This window comes from Lonchura striata, chromosome 36 (genome assembly GCF_046129695.1).
Source record: "Lonchura striata isolate bLonStr1 chromosome 36, bLonStr1.mat, whole genome shotgun sequence".
NCBI lineage: Eukaryota > Metazoa > Chordata > Aves > Passeriformes > Estrildidae > Lonchura > Lonchura striata.
The window spans coordinates 2,813,247-2,840,959 of NC_134638.1; the positions used below are offsets into that span (position 1 = coordinate 2,813,247).

Sequence of the window (27,713 nt, forward strand, 5' to 3'; positions counted from 1 at the left end):
CCGCTGGCTGCGGGCGAAGCCCAAGGGCGGCAGAGCCTTGGCCGAGCCGGCCCGGCCCGGGGCTGCTCCTGGGGCCCGGCGGATCCTGGCCGGGCCCGGGCTGGCGGCGGGGCAGGGCTCGGCAGGGCCAGATGTCAGCACCTGCAGCCACGGCCTGGCCTCGGCCCCGCGGCCTCCCCTGCCCTGCCCGGCAGCCGATGGCGCCTGGCGGCTCCCTGGGAAGGGGCCCGGCCCCACGGCAGGAGCCGCCCGGCCCCACGGCCGAGACGGGGCTGGGCCGGCCTCGGCACCTCTGTGGGGCCAGAAGGGAGAGAGACCCAGCCAGGCTTTCTCATCTCTAACTTGTGTCTGCACAGAGGCGTCTGCAGCTTCCTTAGTCCTTTAACAGACTGTCAGCTCTCAAAGCTAATTACTGATTGGTTTTTGTCAGACACAGAGGAAACTGCTAGCAGCTTCTCTCAGGACATCACTTCTGTGATGCAAAACCACCACAGCAGCACAGAGCACAGAGCTCCTTTGTTGTAGTGGCCATGTGCCCAAGGCCTCAAAACCCCTCCTTGGGAGATCTCTGGGCACTCTCCAAGGTGTTTTCAAATGAAAACATTCAGCTCAGAGTCTAAGAAAATCACCAGAGAACAGGACCAGCCTGACCTGCCTGTCCTGGCTACTTTTGTCTGGGAGCACTCCTTGGATATATGGAATTTGGGGGGCAAATTCTAATTTTGGCCATGGTTCCTGGACATGAAGACCTGTTCTTTTCCATAGGAATAAAGGAACAGAGCCCTAGTGTTTCCCCAGGTGGATGAGAGATAATCACCAGAGGACATGGCCAGCCAGAACTGGCAGGTTTTTTTCTGCAAGATAGCCTTGCATATAGAAAATTTTTTATGGAGAGTACCAATTTTGACAATGGGTATGTTAAGAGAGGGACAGTTCTTTTCCAAAGCAAGGAAAGCACAGAGCCCCAGTACTCCCAGAGCTGATGAGAGGCAGCCCTTGACATCCCAACATCAGCCAGACCTGTCAGGTGGCCCCTGGCAGGCCAAGCCAGCCAGACCTGGTCCATGTTCCCTCGCTTCCATGGGGCCCCACAGTGTCCCAATGGTCCCTTGCTTCCAGGAGGCTCTGAGGTGTCACAATGCCCCCTTGGTGACATGAGGCCCTGAAGGGTTGGAATGGTCTCCATGGTTCCATCAGGCCCCACAGAGTCATAATGGTCTCTGGGTCCATGAAGCCCCGCAGTGTCACCATGGCCCCTTGGTTCCATGGGCTCCAGTGGTGCCACAATGATCCCCTTGGTTCCATGAGGTGCCCACAGTGTCACAGTGATCTCCATGGGAAGGAAAGAACTGAGCCCCAGGGTGGCAGGGGCAGCCACCAGAGGCCAAGGCCAGTGAGACTTGATGGTACTGGCAGATTTTGTCTGGGAGCAACCCTTGGATATAGGGAATTTTATAGGTGGAATCCCAATTTTAGACATGGACACTTGGAGAAGGATGGTTCTTTCCAAAGGAAGGAAAGCACGGAACACCAGCGTTAGAGGGGCAGATGAAAGGCAGCCACCAGGGGCCAAGGGCAACCAGACCTCTCTTTCCTGGTAGCTTTTGTCTGAAAGCAACCCTTGGATATAGGGAATTTGGGAGTTGGAAGCCCAATTCCCGCAATTTCTGCATAGATAAGGACGGTTCTTTTTTCCATAGGGAGGAAAGCACTGTTGTGTTCTGCCGCTGCAAAGGGCGCAACAACTGCCCCAGGCCCCAGAGTCTCAGACCTCAGGCAGACACCAATGACCAACAGGGAAAGGAAGGCAACAGGACAGGTCTTGCTTTAGAAAACTGAGGATTCTTCATTTTCCCAGGGACCAACACAAGAAACGAGGTGGTAGGGTCAAGACTTTTATATTACAGGGTAGGGGTGGAGTTTAGGATCAAGGTCCAATATTAAGAGGAGCAGGAGACTGCAAAGGGCTGGATTGAGGAGGACAATCAATGGAAAAAACTACAGTGGGGACATTGCAGCACAATTTAAGCCAATAAGGGTACAGAAAAAGAAGAACATTCTGGGGCCATTCCTCATTTGATCAGATAGGGTAGAGTGTCTTTTCCTGGGCTTTCAGGGGCACACCTCACAGCGTGGAGGGGTGGAATCTTCTTTAAGTCACGCTCTCGCCAGATGCTGTGTCTGGGTAGAATTACCACCTCATTGGGCAGGGGCACTCTGCAACTTTGGTGCCATTATTTCTTTCTCTGGCTGTTTTATACAATGAAATAAAACTCCAGCATCTGTGGAACCACCCTTCAATCCCTCCCAGGCTACTCTTGTTCTGTCCTCAATCTGCACATAACTGAGCCCAGAGCCTGCAGCCTATACCTGCTGGTTATGTGATGAAGCCTTCAAACCCCATCTTGGGAGATTTTTGGGTCCTCCCCAAGATCTGTGAAAATGGAAAAATAGTTATCAAAGTTATTTTCTCCCAAGTCTAGCAGTGACAGAACAATGGTCAATATCTTTAAACTGAATGAGAGGGGATTAAAATGTGTTAGGAGGAAATATTTTACAGTGATGAGAGTGGAAGAAAACAGCAACTGTTTTTCCAGAGAAATGGATTTCCCATCCCAGGAATGCTCAAAAATCAGCAACCTGACCCAGTGAAATCCCCTCCCCTCCCCAAGGATGGAATTCCTGTTGTGTGGGTTCTCTGATGTGCTGGGTGCCCTCACAACTCTTCTGACCAGAATGTCTGCTGAGGGCAGCCAGGCTGCTGCAGGGGCAGTGACCTCACAGCCATCACCATGGCAGCCCTGTCCCCTGGGCCTGGCTCTCCCCTTTCCTCTGCCCCTGCCTTGTCTCTGCTGGCATGAAGAGTTTTGTCATTAATATCTTGTCCCCAAGGTGCTGGGACAATGGCTTCCCAGTCAGGCTCCTGGAGCAGAAGTGGCTTTTCAGAGCCCATCCAGAAATGAGCCCTGAGGCAGCAGCTCTGCAGCGCTGGCCACCAGGCTGGGTTGCAAGGGAGGCTTCTGGCCATGCCCTGCAAGCAGCTGCTGCTGCCAAGGTGCCTTTGGTGCCTCGGGCTGTCCCTGGCACAGCTCCCAGCACGGCACTCTGCCCTTGTGCCCAAGGCCTTCCCTGTGCTGGAGCTGGCCTGGGGCTGTTCCTGCAGCGGGACCTGCCCTGCTCCTGGCACAGGAAAGGCAGTTCCTGCTGGAGCAGGAGGCTCTGCCTGCAATGGGCTCAAACCACTCCAGCAAGACCCTCTTGACTTCAAAATTGCTTCCTAAAGCAGAATATCCTATAGGTCTTGTAGCATCTGGACTGTGGAGTAAATAACTCTGGTTAAGAGCTTACTGTCTTATAATGATCAGATTGTATTTATATAAATATATCTGGTATTCCATCATTAATCCTGTATGAAAAATTGCATTGACAAATTGTTCAATTCTACCTGTCCAATCATTTATACATAAACCTTTGAAAAATTCTCGGGCCGGGATTGGATCCAGTGACTCCCAGTCTCCTCTCTTAAAAGGAATTTTAGAAGTCTGGGGGCTCTGCAAGGCTTTTAGAACCCATGGTGGCTGCTGGGTGTCTCCATCTCATGACTCAGCAGGAGTTTCGCCAATAAAGAAATAAAGCTTTTGCATGAAGCTCCCACTCTGCACATGACAGGAGTGTGTGTGACATCCCGGCTCTTTGGCAGCCTGGGGACTCCTGGGATGTCACTGTGGAGCCCCCGTGAGTGCCTGTGACAGATCGGTGCCTTTGCAGCCCAAGGTGCCCTGGGATGTCACCATGGAATGGTTGTGACTGCCTCTGACCACTCGGCTCTTGCCATCCCCAGAAACCCTTGGGAGGGCTCCATGGTGCGCCTGTCTCTGTGTGTGACATTCCAGCTCTTGAACAGCCTGGAGACTCTTGGAAAGTCCCCATGGAACCCATCTGAGGGCCTGTGACAAATCTCATTCTAAGGAGGCAACCATCACCAGGAAACCCTGTTGCTATGGTCAGTTTCCATGGCAACCATCCCCAGCCCCTATTGCTATGGTCAGTTTCCATGGCAACCATCCCCAGCCCCTGTTGCTATGGTCAGTTCCCATGGCAACCATCCCCAGCCCCTGTTGCTATGGTCAGTCCCTGGGCAGCTCCATGGAGACCCCATGCCAGGGGTGGTTGCCATGGACACCAGCTCAGGCCTGGAGCCCGTTGACATGGCAACCATTGGCACTCCCATCCCCAGGCTCATGGGATCCCAGAACCACAGAATTGGCTGAGCTGGGAGGGACCCATCAGGATCCTCGAGTACAACTGCTGGCCCTGCACAGGACACCCCAACACTGCCAGCCTGGGCCTGGCAGCGCTGTCCAAACGCTGCTGGAGCTCAGAGAGCCCTGGAGCTGTGACCCTTCCCTGGGGATCCTGGGCAGCGCCCCAGCAGCCTCTGGGCAAAAACCTTTTCCTGAGATCCAACCTAAGCCTGCCCTGACTCAGCTGCAGCTGCTCCCTCCACTCCTGTCCCTGGGCACCAGAGTGAAGAGGTTCCCTCAGCCCCATCCAGGGACCCGCTCCCAAGGCTGCTGCCATGGCCACCAGGGCTGGCACCAGCTGGGATGCTCGGTTTCCACAGGCCGGGGTTCAGGAATGGGATTCCTCAATTTCCTGCTCCTGCTAAATCCACCCTGCCATTTGTTGCCCTCCCACTTACCATGGAAAGCACAAAAGGCAAATATTCCAGGCTGGAATAAGAACAATTTACTGGGAACAGCAACAAGATAAGGAACAAACAGAAACAGAAAAAATATTGACAACAGAAGGGATTAGAAAAACTATTTACAGGGAAAACTACATCACCATCAATTGTATCTTTTTGGCCACGTGTTTCCTTCTGCATGGAAAGGACACCCTTCTCCTCAGGTAAAGACAAAGAGAGAGAGTCCCTTTCCTGCCCCTGGCAATGACCTGAGGTGAGAGTGAATGTAGTGACAGGGCCATGGCCAGACCCTCATGTTCTTCAATCCCATATAAGGTCATTTGGCAGGGGCAGGAAAAGGGACAGGTGTCTCCCCAGCATGGATCACAGGGAACATGGATCACCAGGGCTCTTCCCAACAGGGTCTCCTCCAATGGGGGATGAAGCTGGAGCAGTGCACAAAGCTCTTCCTGCAGCTGGGGAACTTTCAGGACTTCCCTTACTGGTGGCTCCGTTGGTGTTTGGTCAAGTGAGATCTCTGGGTGAAGCTCTTCCCACACTGGGGGCACAAATAGGGGCTCTCCCCAGTGTGGATGCACTGGTGTGTGACGAGGGTGGAGTTGTGCTTGAAGCCCTTGCCACAGTCGGGGCAGAGGAAGCGCCTCTCCTCAGTGTGAATCCGCTCATGCAGGAGGAGATTTGAGCTGCTGTGAAACATCTCCCCACAAGTGGGGCACATGTAGGGCCTCTCCCCAGTGTGGATGCGCTGGTGTGTGACGAGGGTGGAGTTGTGTTTGAAGCCCTTCCCGCAGTCAGGGCAGCGGAAGGGCCTCTCATCCGTGTGAATGCGCTGGTGTACAAGGAGATTGGAGCTGCTGCAAAACCTCTTCTGACACTCGGGACACTCGTAGGGCCTCTCCCCAGTGTGGATGTGTAAGTGGCTGACAAGGTGGGAGTTGCAGCTGAAGCCCTTCCAACACTCCCCACACTTGTAGAGCCATTCCCCAGTGTGGATCATCAGGTGTTGTTTCAGATTGTTGCTCTGCCTGAAGCTCTTCCCACACTCCAAGCACTTGTAGGGCTTCTCCCCATCAGGAAGCTTCCCAGGGACCACCAGCTCTGAGCTCTGGTGGAAGCTCTGCCCACCTTCCTGGCCCAGAGTGGGTCTTTCCTCCTCAGAGCATCCTGGGCTGGGCTTGCAGCCCCTCCTCCTGTGAGATCTCCAGGGATTTTCCTCCCTGTTGGATTCCTGCGCTGTGGAGTTGCTTAAAATGGCTTCTTCCATGAGGTTCTGCTGCAGGGATTTGTCTTTCCTGGTCTCCATCCTCAGCTCCTGCTCTGGGGGAGGAAGGACAAGGAGAGGATGGGATTTGCCTCCGTGCCAGAGGGAAGGGCAAGGAGATCCCCCCAGTGCATCCCCGGCAGGAGGGCACCAGCAGCGGGGCTGTCCTGCAGCTGGGAGCCAGGCTGGGCTGGGAGATGGAGCAGGAGAGAGGGAGAAAGGGGCACTGACTTCCTCCTCACCTGCCTCGGGGTCCCAGGGCATTTTCCTCTTCCTCGCAACCTTCTCCTCCATCTGGTGAACGTTTGGGTACAGGAAATCCTGTTTTGGAAGGAAAACAAGGGATGAGCACAGTGAGTTTTGTACTGGTTTGAAGGCAAACCAGGGGGACAGTCTAAGCCAGAATGACAATTGAATAAGAAATCTAAGATCACAGCAATGATACAGAAACACTGGCTTAACCTGACAGAGACAGGATATAACCTGACACCCCGTTGGTCAGGGTGGTGGTAGCTGTCTGATGAAATGGTGGCTGAAGTCCAGCTGGAGTAATGAATGTGATTCTGTCAAAGCGGTGATCCTGTAGAAGGGTCTGGTCTTCCTCTGAATGTCCAGTGGTGCTTATGGAGCTCTTGTCCTCTGGGAATCCAGTAGGCAAGGTAGTTGTGGTGTTGCAAATGGTGAGATTATATCCAGGTAGGAATGCTTGGTTCCTCCCCCTGGGCGGAGCATCCCACAATGGGATGATGTAATTTTATCAGTCCTGCAGTGACACTCAATGGCCCATTAACAGAAGATGGCCCTGGAGGGCGTTATCAGGGCTGAGCCATGGAAGAGATAAAGAACACTGCCCCACCTGTTGATAACAGCTTATGGAGATGGGGACTGAAAACACTTTTGGTTACATCTGACACTGTAACCTGAAACAGTGAGGCAATCCCTGCTCGGGGTGGGGGGTGAACACCACCCCCCTTACCCAAACTGGCTCAGGTGTAAAACCCCCACCCTGGGAAGGCCACGCACACAGGGGACAACGTCACACTTGCCCCGCCCCAGGGGAGATCTCTGTCCCTGTCCCTCCTTTGCTCTCTCCCCTTTTCTCTTTCTTTTCATGTCTCTCTTAATTTTGTTAAAATCACTGGAAGAAAGGGAGCAAATTATACCAGCAAGACTGACAAGGATCATTCACCCCAAGGTGAGAAACACAAGGCTGCCAAAAGTCCTACAGGAAGCCCAGCTCAAGTAGCTAAATTCCCAAATAACTCCCGAATTCACAGGTTTGGGGTGAGAATCATTATTTTCTTGGTCCCTGTCACCTTTGTGACAGCTACACAGACCTTTCCCTTCCTTTTAATAATCTGTATTGGGAAAAATTTCCACGTTTCTTTTTTTAGAACTGCCAGCATCTGAGTTGGAGCTGTGCTAGAACTGATGAAATTTGGGATTGCCACAGAATTGCTTCTGTTGTTGGTCTATTAATATTTGGGATTTATTTGCATTTCCATCACAAGTGACTTGTGGGAAGAGCAAATCTTCCTCAAGGCATTTTGTGTAGGGTTAAGTTTAATTTCTGCTGAGTTTGTTTTGTGCATTGCCCAGGGGATGCTCAAGGGGTCTCTGGTTTTGGTTTGTCCCTAATTTTCTTCTGATTTGTCTTTTTCACTTAGAAACACCTGAAAAATGACTAAAATTATTATTGACCAGAGATGTCAAAAGTCCCACCATTTAAGAGGTATTTGAGGTGGAATTTACAGTTTGGGAACATATTCTGGAGGATTTGTGGGTTCTTGGGGGATATATGGGAGTATTCTCCATATCTTAGCACTCCAAAATCCAAGGTGGGTTACACTTTCACCTCAAAATGACTCAATCCCCCTGGAAGCCCCAGAGTCTTACCCCAAACTGGCTACATCCCACCTCAAAATGGCTGGTTCCCACCTCAGTCCAGTGCCAAAATTACTCGATTCCTCAGCCTCCAGGGTGAGATGGGGTTGGAAGGAGATCGGGAGAAGTGAGATCCAAATTTGAGGTTGTGGGATCAGGATTGTGTGGGGCTGGGTGGGTGTGACTTATTTTTATAATAAATAAAACTATCAGAATTACTGATTTCTGTTCCATTCATTTTCTGTCAGTTCTGGTTTGCTTTTCAGAGTGCTGCCTTCTCAGCTGAATTTTTTTGTGACCTCCTGTCCCAGACTGAAAAGTAAGATGTGTTCTATTTGCCAATTGTATGGCAGTTGTCCTGTGTTAAGTGGGCAGTTTTTCCTTATCTCTTCCACAATCAATCCTCCCTCAGAGCAGACATCTGCTGATAATGGGTTATTGAATGTCACTGTGTGACTGATAAGAACTGTAACATCCCTTTGTGAGATGTTCCACCCAGAGGGAGGAGCCAAGCATTCATACCTGCATCTAGTCTTGAGATTCTGGCCCACCAACACAGCTTTTTCTGGGCTGGATTTCTCAGAGGAACAGCTGCCTCTTCCTCTTCAGAAGAAGACACCCTTTCCTATAGGATCACTTCTCCAACAGAACCACACCTGACACTGCAGGAGGACTGCACCCACAATTCCAATTGGACTGTGGCTGACACCCTGTCCAACAGGGTGTCAGGTTGTATTCTGACTCTGTCAGTGTTGTTTTAGTTTACTGCATTGTTTATTTTACCTTTTTTTTTCTTCCCTAATAAAAAGCTGTTATTCCTGCTCCCATATTTTTACCTGACAGGCCCCCTTAATTTCAAATTTATAACAATTCAGAAAGGGTCTACATTTTTCCATTTCAGGGGAGGCTCCTGCTTTCCTTAGAAGACACCTGTCATTCCAAACCAAAACACCTCCTTTCTCTCCTGCCTTTCTTTGCCTGCTCTGCTTCTCTCTCAGTGCCTCCTTTGACCCAGGGCAGCTCCCACCAAAGGCCCTGCCCTGATTTAATTCCCAATGCAGGAGCTAAAATGAGTACGGATGAAGTTATGAAGGCTGGCAGTGAAATCTCACTGTAGGATCCTGCTCCACTTGGCTTTTGGGCCCTTCTTAAGAACTTTGCCTTCAAGGGCAGGAACATCTTTTCCTGGCTGGGAACTGGAATTCCAGCCCCTGGGAGCGTGTACCATGGATCCCAGAGGGGCATTCCCAAGGCTCCCAGGGTGCTGCTCCTGCCGTGCCTCCCAAGGAGCTATGCAGGGCAGGGGACAAGGTGCAGCAGCTGTGTTGGTGCTGCAGTGCCACAACAGCCCCTGGTTCCAGAAGTTTCCGCACTGCCAACAGTGGTTCCTGGGTTCCATGGTGCCCTGCTGTGTCCCCATGGATATTTGGTGTCATGAAGTTCTTCAGTGTCACAATGGCCACCTCGCTCCATGAGCTTCCACAGTGTCCAAATGGCCTCCTTGGATGGGCAGTGTCACCATGGACCATTGGCTCCATGCAGCCCCGCTGGGTCACCATGGACTCCTTGGTCCCATGAGATTCTGGAGGTGTCTCTATGGTCTCCTTGGATCCACAGTGTCACAATGGACAACTGAATCCACGTGGCCCTGTTGTGTCACCGTGGCCCCTTGGTTCCATGGGACCCCAGGGTCACAATTGACTCCTTGCTTCCACGTCACCCCCTCAGTGCCAAAATGGCCCCTTCATTCCATGGGGAACACAAAAGATTTATAGAAACATTGAGCAAATCCTGCTTAACGCACCTGGGAACATCTGTTTGCATTCCAAAGAGAGGTTAAAGGTGAGGATGGCACCAACAGCTTCCATCTGCAACAGAGATCCAGGGAAAGGACAGGAACAGAGAATTCAGCTGGGAGACTCAGAGAATTCTGCTTCCAGAGATCATTTCTGGTCACACTGTCCCTTGTAGAAAGGTGACACCATTCCAGGCAGCCTGTACTGAGCAGGTGGTTCTTGAGTGGGGTTTGTTGTTCAATAAACCTGCTCAGGCTTTTCCATTCTTTCCTTCCCAACAGGAAATCTTCTCTTGGGCCTGTGTGCAGGCAGAGCCCTGAGGAGAGCAGGTGGGACACGGTGCAATGGGCTGGGACATGGAGCTGCAGAGCTCAGGGACAAGGTTCTGCTGCAGGGCACAGGGATGTCAGTGCCAGGTGGGCAATGTCAGACATGGTGAGGCTGGAGGTGAGGAGCAGCTTGTCCAAACAGGGTGAGCCCTCCGGGGGCTCATTCTTCTACATGCCCAGACCTCCTAAGGAGGCACTGAGCATCAAGGTCACCTGGGGAATGCTTCTATCAGCTCTTCTCTGAAGTGGAAAATGAAAAAATACTCACTTGATTAAAGAAAAAAAGGTCATGATGTGCACTTAGAAATCTTTCTCCTTACAAGAACTCCAAACAGACTCCAGTGAGCTGCACAAGCCCTGGAGAGCTGAAGCCAACTGAAGGAAGATAAAGCCTCCAAGGGCTTTCTGTATTTTGATGATCCCCATGGTGGATTTGAGCCCCCGTCCAGGATCATGAGGCACTGAGAGAAGGCTGAAGAAGCTGCTCAAGGGGTCAGGAGCAAAACTCCAAGTCCCTTGGAGCATCACTGGGCCCCACTGAGGGCAGGGATTGCCAAAGGCTCCCCAGGGACTGGTGAGAGCAGATCCTTGAGGCCAGGATTGCAGGGAGCCCAAGGCTCAGAGCAGGGAACTGCAATGCTGAGCAAGGCCTGGGCTGGCTGGGGGAAGCAGAAAGGCCAAGCCCTGAGCCCAGCCTGGCACAGCAGGGCCTGTCCCTCACGGGTGGCTCGGGGCTGTTTGTGGGGCAGGGGGATGTGAGGGGCAGCAAGGACAAATGTCACAAACCTGCGTGACCCTGCAGATCCTCATGGAACCAAGGGGATCATTGTGGCACCACTGGAGCCCATGGAACCAAGGGGCCATGGTGACACCACAGGGCTTCATGGACCCAGAGACCATTATGACTCTGTGGGGCCTGATGGAACCATGGACACCATTCCAACCCTTCAGGGCCTTGTGTCACCGAGGGTGCATTGTGACACCTCAGGGCCTCCTGGAAGCAAGGGACCATTGGGACACTGTGGGGCCCCAAGGAAGCGAGGGAACATGTTGCTTGCTTGGTCTCCAAGGGGCCACCTGACAGGTCTGGATGATGTTGCCATGTCAACTCCTGCCTCTCATCAGCTCCTGGAGAACTGCGGCTCTGTGCTCTCATTTGTATGGAAAAGAGCTGTCCGTCTTTTCAGATGCCCATTGCCAAAACTAACACTCTGCCTAAAAAATTTCCTATATTCAAGGGTATCTCTAAGAAGAGAATCTGGCAGGTCTGGCATGCCTTTGCCTCTGGTGGTCACTTCTCATCTGCCCCAAAAGCAGTGGGGCTCTGTTCCTTCATTCCTATGGAAAAGAACTGGTCTTCATGTCCAGGGACCATGGCCAAAATTAGAATTGGCCACCGAGCCTGGCCTGGGTCATGTAACCATCTGCAGCCCCGGGCAGATATTGACTCTGCCAGTGCTGCCATCCTCCCTCCAGTGAGAGAAAAGGACACAGGGCAGGCACACAGAGGAGCAACATGAACACACCAAGGTCACTGAAGAGGAAGTTGAGTCCCAGGTGGGAGGGATGAGGAGATGCCTTGATCTTGGGGCTGAAATCCTCTGGTAAAGCTGTGGAGAAGGATGTCATTGATACATCAGACTCTCTTTTTCCCTATTAGACATTGAAAAGTATGGGGAGATGTTTTGTTCAGCAAAGGCCTCTGTGCTAAAGTAAGCAAATGTTGAAGTAGTTGTGATCCCATGAGAAGTTTGAACAGAGAAGGAGAGCAGAATGATGAGACCCTGTGCCTTCAGGGAGAGAAGACCTCTGTTCCCAGAGATGAAGATGATTTCAGAAAGAGATGAAGACAATCTCTGCTCTTAAACTGCTCATCTTGAAACTAATATCCCAGAAGTTGACATGGCCCATAAACACAGCTGTACAAATGGCTGTGAAAAAATGGGAGGGGTGTCATGATTTCACCTTTTCCAAGTGGCTGCTATTTGTGGAAGTTTAGAGCTGCAAGAGAACTGTTTTCTTGTGGAGAAGTCTCCATAGCAAGAAAGAGAGACTCCTCTCTCTAAGTGAACTAAAGAAGGACTATTCAAGAAGTTGTAAAGTGACTGAAATTTTTTTGCTTTGTCCTTTTACATAATCAGTAAGTAAGAAAAGGTTGTATGGAGAGGGGAAGTATTCTGAAATTTTGTTCTGATCCTTATTATTCCTTCTTTTAGTTACTGTCAACAAACTTTTCTTTACACTCCTTAAGTTTGAGCCCAGTGTGCCTTTCTCCTAATCCTATCTCACAGCAGGAAATGAGTAAGTATATTCTAGTGAGTGCACTGGTAATTATTCAGCACTGAACCCACCACACTAATTGATGCATTGACTGAGAAATCTCAAATAGGTGAATGAAAACTACCATAGAAATCTTCCTGTTGAACTGCTCCAGACAAGAGGGAAATCAAGGCACAGCCATGGTTTTTCAGGACTTGCTTGATCCTAATGAGCCCCGTGGTGCATTTGGAGCTGAGCCCTGGAACCTCAGGGCCTGAGAGGAGATTGCACAAACCTTTCCAGGAGTCCAAGTCAGAGGAAAACCCCAAAGTTTCTCGAGGCATTAATGGGACCCACTGAGGTCCATCCCTAACACAGGCTTCTCATGGACTCCTTGGAGGAGAGAATTGGAGGCCAGGATGGCACAAAAACCTCTCAGACACTCAAAATGGCACAAACACTTCTCAGTGTGGAAAGGAGACTCCAGAGTACCAGAAAAAAGTTGAGTATCTCAAAGTATTAATGAGCCCCACTGAGTGTCAGTACAAAGCTCTCAAGGGACTCATTAAAGCAGATAATTGGGGCCATGATTCCACAAACCTCTCACAGAGTCTGTATCAAAAGGGAAACACCAAGTACCTTAAAAGAACTGAAGTACCTTGAAGCATTAATTAGCCCCACTGAGTGTTGTTCCTGACAAAGCCTCTCCATGGACTAATTACAGCAGATAATTGGAGGCCAGGATTGCAGAAAACTCTCAGAGACTCCTAGCCCAAAGGACAGGCCAAAGGAAAAGCCAAATTCCTATGAAAAACCTGCAGTCCCTGAGAGCATGAAGGAGCCCCCAGAGCCATTCCTGACCAAGGCTCCCCAGGGACTCCTTCCTGCAGATCCTTGAGGCCACTGGGATGTGGGCATGGGGGGGATGCTGAGGGCAGGACCAGGGGGTGACAGTGCCCAGCCTGGCTGGGGCTGTGCCAGGAGGCCCCAGGGCCTCAGGACAAGGTGTCTCCTCACAGCCCTTGGTGGCACAGACCCTGCTGTGCCCCAGGGCACCAAGACTTGGCTTCTCTTTGTCCCCACCTGGCATCAGTGCCTCCAGTTCTCTGCTCTGTCTGGGGCCTGGGGACACTTTCTCAGTCGTGTCCCTCAGTGGGACCCATTAAAAGTCCAAGAAACTTTGGAGTTGGATTCTGAGGTTTCTGCAGCTCCCTCTCAGGGCCTGATGTTCAGGGCCTGAGCACAAAGCCCCAGAGGGTCATTAAAGTCCTTGTGCTGTGTCTGTGCTGCTGAGCTGGGCCGGGCTCCTGGCACAGAGGGTGATCCTGGTAACCAAGCAGAGCTTCAAAAGCACATTTCTCTTGCTGAGCAGCTCTTCTCCCAGCCCAGCAGGGCTGGGGCACTGCCTGCAGCCAGCCCGGGCACAGCACAGAGGCACAGAGAGCTTCAATCAGTCAGGGCTGGGAAGGGGCTGAGAAGTGCCTGGGGCAGAATCACTGCCAGCCCTTGGCACAGGAACCTCTGGCTGCAGGACAATGCAGCTGCAGCTCCTGGAGAGATCTCCTAAAGCTGGAACATGCCAATGCCCACAGAGCCTGTGAGTGCATTCTCTGCTCATCTCCTGTGCAGAGCAGCCAGGGGTGCCCAGGGCTGTCCTGCAGAGCAGGGTCCTGCAGCCCAGGGCGCTGTGCTGGGCCAGGGACTCTGCTGCCTGCCAGGGACAGCTCTCAGCCGGCCCTGGAGCTGCTCCCAGCGCTGGCCAGGAGCTGTGGGGGGAAGGAGCCACCCTGAGCAGGGCAGGTGCTGCTGCTGAGAGGGGCTGGCTGGGGCAGGGCTGCTCCCAGCTCCAGACCAGCCTGGGCACAGCTCCGGAGGACACTTCCCAAAGAAGGTAAGCCTGGAGCTCAGGAGCGTTCCTGAGAGTGTTTTAATTCCTTTTTGGAGAAGGTTGAGAGAAAAATATTTTTGCTTTTTATATATTTTTCATATATTCATAGTTCTGTAAATAATTATTATATCCTTATACATGTATAATCTTTAATTAACTATATTAACCTCTTAATTAACACTATTTGACTACTATTATATCATTTTATAATTATATTCTGTAATTAACTCTAGTACTTTTCCTAACTTTTCTCTTAGATCTTAGAAAAATAAGCTAACCATCTAAACACAGTTCTGAAATACTGTATAGTCTTATTATCAGGAAGAGGACCTACAAGAAGAACATTTTGGTTTCCGGCCATAATGTGACCAGTCATAAAAAAAGTGAAGGCAAAGAAGCCCTTGGACCTACTCCAATGGGTTGAGGCAGGGTTGTGTAACTGGGGAAATTGAATCTCCTATTGGATGTCCCTTTTAAATATCCTAATTAATCAGCCTCAATGAATTGTTGAAATCAGGGACTTATTTTCCCTCATCCCACCTGGGACACCTGGAAGCTTCCAATAACGGTCTGGTTTTTACTTCACTGTTCTACATTGTTGCAAGGAGCTTTTTTTCTCTTTTGATAATAGACAACAGGGGGACGAGAGAAGCAGAACAGGAATTGTAATCCCAGAATCACAGAACATTCTGAGTTGAAAGGGACACACAGGATCATCAAAGGAATGTTTGAACATTTACAGAGACTCCAGAACTGTGACTTTGGGTGGTCAGTGTCTCTGCTGGGAGCCTCCCAAAGGGCCTTCAGCCACTCCTCAGCCCTGGGCAGCAGCAGCATCACCTCTGCAGGGCCCAGCAGGGCTCTCCTGAGCTGCCCTTGCCCAGCTGCACACAGAGCCTGCCCCAGCCAGGGCCCTGCACACAGGCAGGTTTCTGTAGGGCCGGGCCCAGGGCACACAGGGTGGGATGGGCTCTGTGAGCGCTGGCAGGGACAAGGCACCTCTCAGGAGGTGATGTCCAGGCCCAGGGAGATGCTCAGGGAAGCAGAGGGGGCTGAGCAGAGCAGTGCTGGGGGAACAAGCCCATCCCGCCCCTCACTTTCCCTCAGCCACAGGGAATCCTTTGCCTCTCACATCTCTCAGTGCCAAACTCTGAGTGCAGCAGGAATGCTGGGGAGTTCTGACCTCAGAGCGTGAGCAATGATGTGTGGGTAGGAAAATTATTCCTAAAGTAATCTCCTGCCATCTGTTTCCTTTAGAAATGTTAGTGCAGATAGTATCAAAGCCTTTCTGGAGTAGGAGTGGTTCCCCTGACAAATCCTGAATATCCAGTCTTGTCCCTCTGCCACATGGCCACAAACCCAGGGCAGCAGGGCAAGGATGGCTCCTTGAGAGGCCCCACGCACAGCCCTGGCTGCTCCTGGCACACTCAGCCAGCACAACTGGAGCTCAGGCAGGGACCTGGGTGAAGGTTTCCCAGAGCAGGAACAAGGGTGGGTGAGTCCCAGCAGGACAGGCTGCAGGGAATGGCCCAGGTTTGGCTCCAAGCAGCCTCTCCTGACTTGTCCCTGTCCTTTCTCCATGAACAGGTGCTCATGTGCAGCCACAGCAAATGTCCAACAGCAGCTCCATCAGCCACTTCCTCCTGCTGGCACTGGCAGACACGCGGCAGCTACAGCTCCTGCACTTCTGCCTCTTCCTGGGCATCTCCCTGGCTGCCCTCCTGGGCAACGGCCTCATCATCAGCGCCGTAGCCTGCGGCCACCACCTGCACACGCCCATGTTCTTCTTCCTGCTCAACCTGGCCCTCAGCGACCTGGGCTCCATCTGCACCACTGTCCCCAAAGCCATGCACAATTCCCTCTGGGACACCAGGAACATCTCCTACACAGGATGTGTTGCTCAGCTCTTTTTCCTTCTGTTCTTCCTTGGAACAGAGCTTTCCCTCCTGACCATCATGTGCTATGACCGCTATGTGTCCATCTGCAAACCCCTGCACTACGGGACCCTCCTGGGCAGCAGAGCTTGTGCCCACATGGCAGCAGCTGCCTGGGCCAGTGCCTTTCTTTATTCACTGCTGCACACAGCCAATACTTTTTCCCTGCCTCTATGCCAGGGCAATGCCCTTGGCCAGTTCTTCTGTGAAATCCCCCAGATCCTCAAGCTCTCCTGCTCCAAATCCTATCTCAGGGAACTTGGGCTCATTGCTGTTAGTGCCTGTTTGGTATTTGGTTGTTTTGTGTTCATTGTTTTCTCCTATGTGCAAATCTTCAGGGCTGTGCTGAGGATCCCCTCTGAGCAGGGACGGCACAAAGCCTTTTCCACCTGCCTCCCTCACCTGGCTGTGGTCTCCCTGTTTGTCAGCACTGTAATGTTTGCCTACCTGAAGCCTCCCTCCCTCTCCTCCCCATCCCTGGATCTGTCAGTGTCAGTTCTGTACTCAGTGGTGCCTCCAGCCCTGAACCCCCTCATCTACAGCCTGAGGAACCAGGAGCTCAAGGCTGCAGTGTGGACACTGATGACTGGATGCTTTCAGGAACATTAAAATGCTGGCCAATTTCTGGTAGTCACTTGTTACAAAAGTAATCTTTGACAGTTCTTGTTGAATTAGTTGCGGGGATTTTTTTACCTTTGTTTTAATTTTTTTCATATTATCCACAATAAATGTAATTTTTGTGCCATTTGTCATTTTGTGTGTCTCCGCCTTCCCTGTGGATTGTGTCAATGAGGGGCTGTTCTCTTTGTGGCTTTAAAAGAAATAAAGAATCTCCCAGCAGAGTTTTCTGCAGAGATGCTCTTTTGTTTCCTTCTCTGGAGTTGCAGCAGCAATGTCTGTGTGTAGAGCTGGGGCAGATCATTGCTGACAAAGAAGCTCTGCTCCTGCTGGCCACACCATTCCTGATCCAGGCCAGAAGCCATTGGCCTTCTTGGCCACCTGGGCACTCTGCTGGCTCATGTCCAGCCTGCTGTCCATCAGTCCCTGCAGGTCCCTTTCTGCCTGGCTGCTGTCCAGCCACTCTGTCCCCAGCCTGTAGCACTGCAGGGGTTGTTGTGGCCAAAGTGCAGGACCCGGCACTTGGACTTGTTAAACCTCACCTTGTTGGATGTGGGCCCTGGATCCAGCCTGTCCAGGGCCCTGAGCAGAGCCCTCCTACCCTCCAGCAGACCAACACTCCCAGACAACTTGGTGTCATCATGGTTCCATGAGGCCACATGGAGGCAATCCCGGCATTCCGGGCATTCCGGCCCAGCTTTGGGGCACTGCGGGATTTTGGGGCTTGGAGGGTGATAGGCTGAGGGGGGCTTGGGGCTGGATTTTTCTAGCACAATATTGGGATTTTGGGGGGGAATTTCAGGGGTTTTAGGGGGGAGTTTCTGGATTTTGAGGGGAAAATACCAGGATTTGAGGGGGAGGAAATTCAGGACTTCTTAGTGAGGAAATGTCTGGATTTTTGTTGGGAAATTTCTGTATTTTGGGGGGCAAATTTCTGGATTTTTTTGGGGGTATTCCTGAATTTTTGGGGGAGGTTTTCTGGATAGTTTTTGAAGGGGGATGTCTGGATTTTTGGGAATGTTTCTGCATTTTTTGGGAATGTTGCTGGATGGGCAATGGAGTTGGACTTGGCTTTTTTGGGGGGGGAGTATTTCTGGATTTTCTGGAGGAAGGTCCTAGTTTTTTGGGAATGTTCCAAGATTCTATGGAGGATCATTTCTGTAATTCTTTGGGGAAAATTTCTGAATTTCTGGGGGAATATTTCAGGATTTTTTTTTTTTTTTTATGGCATTTCTGGTTTTGCGGGGAACATTCCCAGATTTCTGGAGGAATGTTCCTGGGTTTTTGGGGAACATTCCCAGGTGTCTGGGGAACATTCCCGGGTGTCTGGGGAAGGTTCCTGCGTGTCTGGGGAAGGTTCCCGGGTGTCTGGGGAGCATTCCCGGGTTTCTGGGGGAACATTCCCGGCTGTCTGGGGAAGGTTCCCGGCTGTCTGGGGAAGGTTCCCGGGTGTCTGGGGAAGGTTCCCGGGTGTTCCGGGCTCTCCTGGCCCCGTTCCCATCCCAGGTTCCCGGGGTTCCAGGAGCTGCGCTGGTGCCTGGGCGCCGCGACATCGCCTCGCTGCAGTTGGACACCGAGGTGCAGGCGGGCGCCGCCTGCGAGGCCCTGCAGGGCTCCAGCATCACCCAGAGCCACCCATGGAGATCTCCTTCACCAAAAAGTGACTCAGAACACCCCAAACCCCACCAAAATAACCCCAAACCCAAACAAAATGGGCCTGGAATACCCCAAAATCCCTAAAAATCTGCCTCAAACCCGCCCCTAAATAACCAAAATCTGCCCCCAAACGCCCCAGATCCCTCCAAACCACCCTGTAATCTCAGAGGGATGCCCTGAAATCCCTCCAGACCACCCCAAAATTCTTCAAAGCTGCACCAGAATACCCTAAAGCTGCCCCAAAACACCTCAAATGCCTTCAAGCTGCCCCAAAATCCCATGGAAACACCCTGCAGTCCTTCCAGACTACCTCAAAATCCCATAGAAATACCCTGAAATCCCTCAAAGCACCCCAAAATCCTGTAGAAACCCCCAAAATCCCATAGAAGAGCTCCCAAATCCCATAGACACACCCAAAATTCCCTCAATACCACCCCTAAACACCCTAAATCCCATAAAAGTGCACCCAAATCCCATAGACCTCCTGCCAAATCCCAAGAAAATACTCCAAAATCCCAGAAAACTACCCCAAAAATGGTCCTGACCCTGCTCCAAACCCCCTGCACGCCCCCACTCCCCCAGGTAAGTTCAGGTCAGCTGACCCTAAATCCTCATTTTTTATCCCAAATCCTCCTTTTTTCAACCTCAAAATCACTTTTAATCCCTAATGTCTTTTTGACCCCAAAGCCTTCTTTTCTCAACCTAAATCCTCCTTTTCCCATGACAAATTCTCCTTTTTCCTCCCTACATCCTTCGTCTGTCCCCAAATCCCTTTTCCAATGCCAAAATCTCCCTTTTCCACCCCAGTTCCCCACCTCATTCCCCTTTCCCCATCCCAAATCCCCTTTTCCCAACCCAAATCCTTCCCTGACCACCCTCAATCCCCTTATCCCACCCAGGATCGTTCCCCATCCTGAATCCCCCAATTCCCACACATTCTCCTTTTTTTCCCAGTGTTGTACCCAGGGTCTTTCTGCAGACATTGCACCTGGAGCTGCCCCAAATAACCCCAAATAAACCTGAAACAAACCCCAAACAAACCCCACTGTGTCCCCCAAGGCTGGAGTGGATTTGGGGAGGTCATGACCCCAAACTTTGGGGACTGGGAGGATTGATCCTAAAATTTGGGGTTTAAGGGGGTTGGACACCACGGGGTTTGGGAGTTTTTGACACCAAACTTTGGGAACTGGGGGAGTTCGACACCCCAGGGTTTGGACTTTTGGGTTTTTTTCCCAAGATTTGGGGATCAGGGGGTTTCACTCCCAAACATTGGGATCGGGGTGGTTGGACATCCCAGGTGTTTCAACCCCCAGAATTTGGGGTTTGGGGGTTTAGACCCAAAAATTTGGAAACTGGGGGGATTGACCAACTGATTTTGGGGGATTTAACCCCAAAGTGGGGGAGATCAGGGGGATTTGACACCACAGGGTTTGGGACTGGGGGGGGTTGACCCCAAAGTTTGGGAATTGAGGGGTTTGACCCCAAACTTTGGCGAGGTGGAGGGTTGGACAACCCAGATATTTCAAAGCCCAGGAGTCGGGTCTTGGGGGTTTTAACCCCAAACTTTGGGGGCTGGGGGTGTTTGACACATCAGGATTTGGGATTTGGTGGTATTTGACCCCAGACTTTGGGAATTGGGGGTGTTGGACACCCCAAATGTTTTGAACCCCAGGATTATGGGTCAGGAGGGTTTAACACCAACGTTTGGGATTTGGGGAGTGTTTGACAGCCCAGGATCTGGGATTTGGGGGGTTTGATCCTAAAATTTGGGGTTTGGGACAGGGGGAGGTTGACATCTCAGAGTTTGTGTTTGGGGATGTTTGACCCCCTGGGTTTGGGATCGGGGTTGAGATTGGAGGCATTCACTGGAAACAGCGGTGGGATTGGGATCGAGAACAGGAACGGGAATGGGATTAGGATTGGGAATGGGAGTGTAATGGGGTTGGGAATGAGATCGGGATCGGGACGTGGCCCGGAAACGGGAACAGAAATGGTAATGGGATTGGGATGGGGAACAGGATCAGGGAACGGGATTGGGATCGGGAAGGGGAGAGAGCCTGACTCAATAATGGAGCCCACCCCCAGGGAGCGATCCTGCCCCAGTCCCGGAATGGACCCATCCCCTTAATCCCGGACCCCTCCCCAATCCCAGCCCCTCCGCAGCCGCTGACCGGACCCTCCCTCAATCCCAGCCCGCCCCAATCCGGATCGGAGCCATTCCCGGACCGGACCCTTCAATCCCTTTTTGGGGCGGCTCCTGCCGCTTCCAGCCCATTTTTGGGGCTTCCAAGCGGCTCCGGGGACCCTCCCCATTTTGGGGTGTTGGGGTGGCCCCAAGGCCGCCCCGGGGGCCGAGGGGGGATGGAAACCCCCAAACCCGGGGGGCTCCTGGGGGTCCCCAGTTCCTCCCGGCCCCGCCCCGAAGCAGATCCTGGCCAATCAGAGCGCGCGGCGTTGATGACGATTCAGTTCCCAGGCAGAAACTCGGCGCTGGTCCCGCCTGGCGATTTTCAGCCAATCAGCGCTCGGGACGGCTCTGACTCATCAGTTGCCAGGCAGAGCCCAGCGCCTCTCGCAGCACCGGCCAATCTAAACATACAATCGAACACACCTTAGTGAAACAATTCACACTACAAATATACTAAACACGAAACCAAACACCACTATAATGTCTCATACAATTTAACCAAACAATTAAACTTTAATAGCACCCTTAAACACTCTAAAAAAATTAAAATGGTTTTAAGAAATATAATTGCAGATGGGTGGTTTTATATGGATATTGGTTTTTGGATTGTTTGGGTTAGATGATTTTTTTAAAAAGGATTTTTATAGGAATTTAAACAGCTGAGAAGGAGCCACTCTGTAAACAGAATTGACTGAAAATGAATGGGACAAACATCATTAACTCTGAAAGTTTTATTCACTATCAGATACATCCCAACCACCCAGCCCCACACAATCCCAATCTCTCCACTCCAAACTGGGATCACAATTCTCCCAATCTCCTCCCAACTCCATCCCACCCGGTCAGCTGTGGAATCGAGTGAGCTTTGTGTGGGATTGAGGTTTTTTTGAGGGGGAACAAGCAATTTGAGGTGGGATTGTGCCTTTATGGTTTAAAATCCAGTTATTTTCAGTGGGATTGAGTTGTTTTCTGGTGACAAATTCATCCCTCTTGGCTTTTGAAATGCAAAGAGATGGAGAACACTGCCCAAAATCACCCCAGAACCCACAAATCCTCCAGAAGTTGAGTTCATGGTGTCCAGGGTGAGTGCAGCTGCCGGCGGCAGGAACAAATGAGATGTATCTTGGTTTCACAAAACTCCAAAATCCATTTCTTATCACCAAAAGACAGGGCAAAGGCAGAGCCATGGGATTTGTATAGGGTATCCCAGGGGTGGAGTTTGTGTTTGGGTCAAGGGAGGAATTATTGGCAACACAAGAAGGGTGAGATCAAACTCCTGCCTCTCAGCAACAGGGGCACTCCACACAGAATACGTCCCTAAATCCTAAATTCCCCCTAAAACTCCTGTGAAATGGTGACACTTCAGATATTTTTGATCAGTTTCTTTAATTTAACCCTGTTTTGGTTGTGTTTGAAGAATAAAGATGAATCAAAGGAAAATTAGGGCCAAACCAAAAGGAGAAGCAGCCAGGTGTGTTCCCAACATTGATCACAGGGAATGTGGGTCACCAGACCTGTGCCCAATGTGGGTCCTGCAGTGGGGGATGGAGCTGGAGCAGAACACGAAGCTCTTCCTGCAGGCGGGACACTCTTGGGGCTTCCCTTACTGGTGCCTCTGTTGGTGTCTGGTCAAGTGAGAGCTCCGGGTGAAGCTCTTCCCACACTTGGAACACTCGTAGGGTCGCTCCCCAGTGTGGATCTTCTGGTGGACAATCAGGGCACCACACTGCCTGAAGCTCTTCCCACACTCCCTACATTCATAGGGCCTTTCCCCAGTGTGGATCCTCTTGTGGCTGCTCAGGTGGGAGATCCGCCTGAAGCTCATCCCACATTCCCCACACTCGTAGGGCCTCTCCCCAGTGTGGATACTCTTGTGCTGGATCATGTTGGAATTTGACAAAAAGCTCTTCCCACATTCCCCACACTCGTAGGGCCTCTCCCCAGTGTGGATCCTCTGGTGCTGGATCAGGTTGGAGTTTAACCTGAAACTCTTCCCACACTCCGAGCACTTATGGGGCTTCTCCTCATCATAAAGCTGCTCAGGGACCACCAGCCCTGAGCTCTGGCTGAAGCTCTGTCCACCTTCCTGGACCAGAGTGCATCTTTCCTCCTCAGATCCCCTCAATCTGCGTTTGCAGCCCCTCCTTGTGCAGCTTCCATTGGGTTCCTGCACCATGGAGCCACTCAAAACAGCGTCTTCCACAAGGTTCTGCCATGGGGATTTGTCCTCTCTGCTCTCCACCCTTAGCACCTCATCTGCGGGAGGAAGGACAAGGAGAGGATGGGATTTGCCTCTGTGCCAGAGGGAAAGGCAAGGAGATCCCCCAAGTGTATCCCCAGCAGGAGGGCACCGGCAGAGGGGCTGTCCTGCAGCCAGGGGCTGTGCTGGGCTGGGAGATGGAGCAGGAGAGAGGGGGAAAGGGGCACTGACTTCCTCCTCACCCGCCTCGGTGTCCCAGGTCTCCTTCCTCTTCCTCGCAGCCTCCTTCTCCATTTCGTGAAGGTTTTGGGATGGGTAATCCTGTTTTGGGAGGAAAACAAGGGATGATCACAGTGAGTTTTGTACTGTTTCAAAGCAAAACAGGGAGAGAGTCTAAGCCAGAATCACAATTGAGTAAGAAAATTAAGATCAAGGCAATGATACAGAAACACTGCCTTAACCTGACAGAGTCAGGATATAACCTTACTCCCCGTTGGTCAGGGTGGTGGTAGCAGTCTGATGAAATGGTGGCTGCAGTCCAGCTGGAGTGATGAATGTGATTCTGTCAAAGCAGTGATCCTGTAGAAGGGTCTGGTCTTCCTCTGAAGGTCCAGTGGTGGTTATGGAGCTCTTGTCCTCTGGGAATCCAGTAGGCAAGGTGGTTGTGGTGTTGCAAATGGTGAGATTATATCCAGGTAGGAATGCTTGGTTCCTCCCCCTGGGCGGAGCATCCCACAATGGGATGATGGAATTTTATCAGTCCTGCAGTGACACTCAATGGCCCATTAAGAGAAGATGGCCCCTGGAGGGCGTTATCAGGGCTGAGCCATGGAAGAGATAAAGAACACTGCCCCACCTGTTGATAACAGTTTATGGAGATGGGGACTGAAAACACTTTTGGTTACATCTGACACTGTAACCTGAAACAGTGAGGCAATCCCTGCTCGGGGTGGGGGGTGAACACCACCCCCCTTACCCAAACTGGCTCAGGTGTAAAACCCCCACCCTGGGAAGGCCACGCACACAGGGGACAATGTCACACTTGCCCTTCCCCAGGGGAGATCTCTGTCCCTGTCACTCCCTTGCTCTCTCCTCTTTTTCTTTCCATCTCTCTCACTTCACATTTACTGGTCAATAAAATCCACTTTGGATTTGGTCTTGTTAGCACCTTAATTGGGGCAGAGGCATCTCTCTAACAATTTTATTATCCAGATTGCAACATTATTTTACACAGTGAGTTCAGGGCTCTGTTTTCTGAGCCCAGGTGCCTTTGACAACAGCATGTTTCTCTCCTCTGAGGAGTTTGTGGCTCTTTCTGGAGGAACTCTTGGAAGCTTGGATGCAGCTTCCTCTGAGTGACTTTTGGGAGAACTTACGAGGAAAATGGCTGTTGTGGGTGGCCAGTGAAAAGAAAATATTTTGTTTTCCTTCTTTGAAAATTCTGTTAAGATCACTGGAGGAAAGGGACCAAATGATACCAGCAAGACTGACAAGGATCATTCACCTCAAAGTGAGGAACACAAGGCTACTTAAATCCTACAAGAAGCCCAGCTCAAGTAGGTAAATTCCCAAATAACTCCTGAATTCACGGGCTTTGGGGGGAGAAGCATTATTTTCTTGGTCCCTGTCACCTTTGTGATAGCTACATGGAGCTTTCCCTTCCTTTTAATAATCTGTATTGGGCCAAATTTCCATGTTGGTTTTTTTTTTTTTTGGGTTTGTTGTTTTTTTTTTTTTTTGGGAACCTGCCAGCATCTGAGCTGGAGCTGTGCTGGAACTGATGAAATTTGGAATTGCCAGAGAATTGCTTCTGTTGTTTGTCTATTCATGTTTGGGATTTATTTGTGTTTCCATCAGAAATGACTTGTGGGAAGAGCAAATCTTCCTCAAGGCATTTTATGTAGGGTTAACTTTGATTTCTGCTGAGTTTGTTTTGTCCGGTGTCCAGGAGATGCTCAAGGGGTCTCTGGTTTTGGTTTGGCCCTAATTTACTTCTGATTTGTCTTTATCACTTAAAAACACCTGAAAAATGACTAAAAAGAGTATTGACCGGAGATGTCAGAAGTCCCACCATTTAAGAGGTATTTGAGGTGGACTTTATCGTTTGGGAACATATTCTGGAGGATTTGTGGGTTCTTGGGGGATATCTGGTAGTATTCTCCATATCTTTGCACTCCAAAACCCAAAGAGGATTTGTCTGTCACCTCAAAGTGACTCAATCCTACCTCAAAATGGCTGGTTCCCACCTCAGTCCCATGCTAAAATTGCTCAATTCCTCAGCCTCCAGGATGAGATGGGGTTGGAAGGTGATCGGGAGAAGTGAGATCCAAATTTGAGGGTGTGGGGTCAGGATTGTGTGGGGCTGGGTGGGTGTGATTTATTTTGATAATAAGTAAAACTACCAGAATTATTGATTTCTGTGCCATTCATTTTCTGTCAGTTCTGATTTGATTTTCAGAGTGCCGCCTTCTCAGCTGATATTGTTTGTGTCCTCCTGTCCCAGACTGAAAAGCAAGATGTGTTCCTTTTGCCATCTGTATGGCAGTTGTCCTGTGCTAAGTGGGCAGTTTTTCCTTATCTCTTCCACAATCAATCCTCCCTCAGGACAGACATTTGCTGATAATGGGCTATTGAATGTCACAGCATGACTGATAAGAAATGTGGAGAGTTTTGTGGATGAATGGCTTCGTGAGAAAGGACATGACTATGTGCAGTTAGTGAAGCAGTAGCTGAAAATTGCATAGTGCAGCAATAGCAGATGTAGCAATAGTATCTTATGTCTTTGGGTAAGCTGGTTCCCAACAGTAGAATGTTCAGCAAAAAGATAAATGTAAGGGAAAACAAAGCAAGCTCAGAAAGCTCCAAAGGCGGGGTTGACCTGTTTTTAATACACCAATGATGAGCCTAAGTTTTGCAATATGCATGAGCTTCATTATAACGGGTATAACTGTACATGTGTGCTTGGAATAAACTGAGACTTGTTGACATTATAGAATGGACTTCTCTCATTTTTTACACAGGGAATGCATAAGAAGGGGGCAGGGGGAATGGGGGGAAGAAGGGAAAATTACAAACCCCCGCACTCCTCCTCGTCCTCATCCTCCATTTACTCGTCCTCCTACTCCTCCTCCTCCTCCTCAACCTCGTCCTCCTTGTCCTCCTTGTCATCCTAGTCCTCCCCATCCTCCTCCACCTCCTTGTCCTGCTCATCCTTATCCTCCTCCTCCTCAATGTCCTACTACACATCCTCATTCTCATCCTCTTTATCCTCCTATACCTCCTCCTCCTCCTCGTCTTCCTCGTCGTCCTCCTCCTTGTCCTCCTTGTCCTCCTCATCCTCCTTGTCCTCCTCAACCTTGTTCTTTTCCTCATCCTTGTCCTCCTCCTCATCCTCCTCCTCCTTATCCTCCGCATACTTATCCTCCTCATCCTCCTCATTGTCCACCTCATCCTCATTCTCCTCCTTCTCCTCCTCCTCATCTTCCTCCTCTTCCTCCTCCTCGTCCTCCCCATCCTGCTCATCCTCATCCTCCTCGTCCTTCTCCTCCTGGTCCTCCTCATCCTTGTCCTCCTCCTCTTTATTCTCCTCCTTGTCCTCTTCCTCCTCCTGTTCACCTTCTTTCTCCTCCTCCTCCTCTTCCTCGTCCTCCTTGTCCTCTGCATCTTCATCCTTTTCCTCATCCTCTTCCTTCTCCTGCTCGTCCTCGTCCTCATCCTTCTTCTCCTCCCCCTCCTCCTCGCTGTCCTCCGCCTCCTCAAACTCATCATCCTCCTTGTCCTTGTCCTCTCTCTTCCTCCTCCTATTCCTCCTCTTCATGCTTCTCTGCCTCCTCCTCTTCCTTGTTCTCCTCCTCCTCCCCATCTTCCTTATACTTGCCCTAGTCCTTGTCGTCTTCCTCCTCCTCCTCTTCCTCCTCCTGCTCCTCCCCTTTCTCCTTAACCTCCTCATCCTCCTTGTCATTGTCCTCCTCCTCATCCTTCTCATCATCGTCATTCTTCTCTTCATCCTGGTCCTCCTCCTCGTCCTCCTCCTCCTCCTCGTTCTCCTCCTCCTCCTCCTCATCCTCCTCCTCCTCGTCCTCCTCCTCGTCCTCCTCATCATCCTCCTTGTCATCTGCATCTTCATCCTTTTCCTCATCCTCATCCTTCTCCTCCTCGTCCTACAACTCCTTGTCATCGTCCTCCTCCTCCTCCTCGTCATCGTCCTTGTCCTCCTCATTCTCGTACTCCTCCTGGCCCTCTTCCTCCTCCTCCTCGTCCTCGTCATCCTCGTCCTCGTCCTCATCCTCCTCCTCCTCCTCCTCCACCCCCTCCTCTTCCTCCTCCTCTTCCTCCTCCTCCTCCTCCTAGTCAACTTCATCCACGTCCTCATCCTCCTCCTCCTAGTCAACATCCTCCTCCTCCTCCTCGTCCTCCTCCTCCTCGTCCTCGTCCTCGTCCTCCTCCTCCTCCTCTTCATCCTCGTCCTCCTCCTCCTCATCCTCCTTGTCCTTGTCCTCGTCCTCCTCTTCGACCTCGTCCCACACCTCATCCTCGTCCTCCTCCTCGTCCTCCTCCTACTCGTTTTCGTCCTCCTCCTCCTCATCATACTTGTTTTCGTCCTCGTCCTCCACGTCCTCGTCCTCGTCCTCCTCTCCTCCTCCTCCTCATCCTCGTCCTCGTCCTCCTCCTCCTCCTCTTCCTCTTCCTCTTCCTCCTCCTCCTCATCGTCTTCGTCCTCATCCTCGTCCTCGTTCTCCTGCTCCTCCTCCTCCTCCTCCGACTCGTCCTCATCCTCGTCCTGCTCCTCGTCCTCGTTTTCTTCATCCTCATCCTCCTCGTCCTCCCCCTCCTCGTCCTCCCCCTCCTCGTACTCCTCCTCTTTGTCCTCCTCCTCCTCCTCCTCGTCCTCGCCTCGTCCTCGTCCTCCTCCCCCGCCTCCTCCTCCTCCTCCTCCTCCTCCTCCTCCTTCTCCTCCTCCTCTTCCTCCCGCTCCTCCTCCTCATGCTCGTC

At 51.3% G+C, this 27,713-nt stretch overlaps 2 protein-coding genes across 2 annotated transcripts in view; both read left to right on the forward strand.

Annotated features, from left to right (window-relative positions):
- Positions 1–27,713, forward strand: part of LOC144247940 (uncharacterized) — a gene marked incomplete at its 5' end in the record, with an annotated part of 684,260 nt that overhangs the window by 376,378 nt on the left and 280,169 nt on the right. The gene's annotated exons all lie outside the window — the stretch shown is intronic.
- LOC144247920 (olfactory receptor 14J1-like) lies at positions 16,081–16,668 on the forward strand. The gene has a single exon (XM_077789614.1). The coding sequence runs from the start codon at positions 16,081–16,083 to the stop codon at positions 16,666–16,668; it is 588 nt and encodes a 195-aa protein (XP_077645740.1).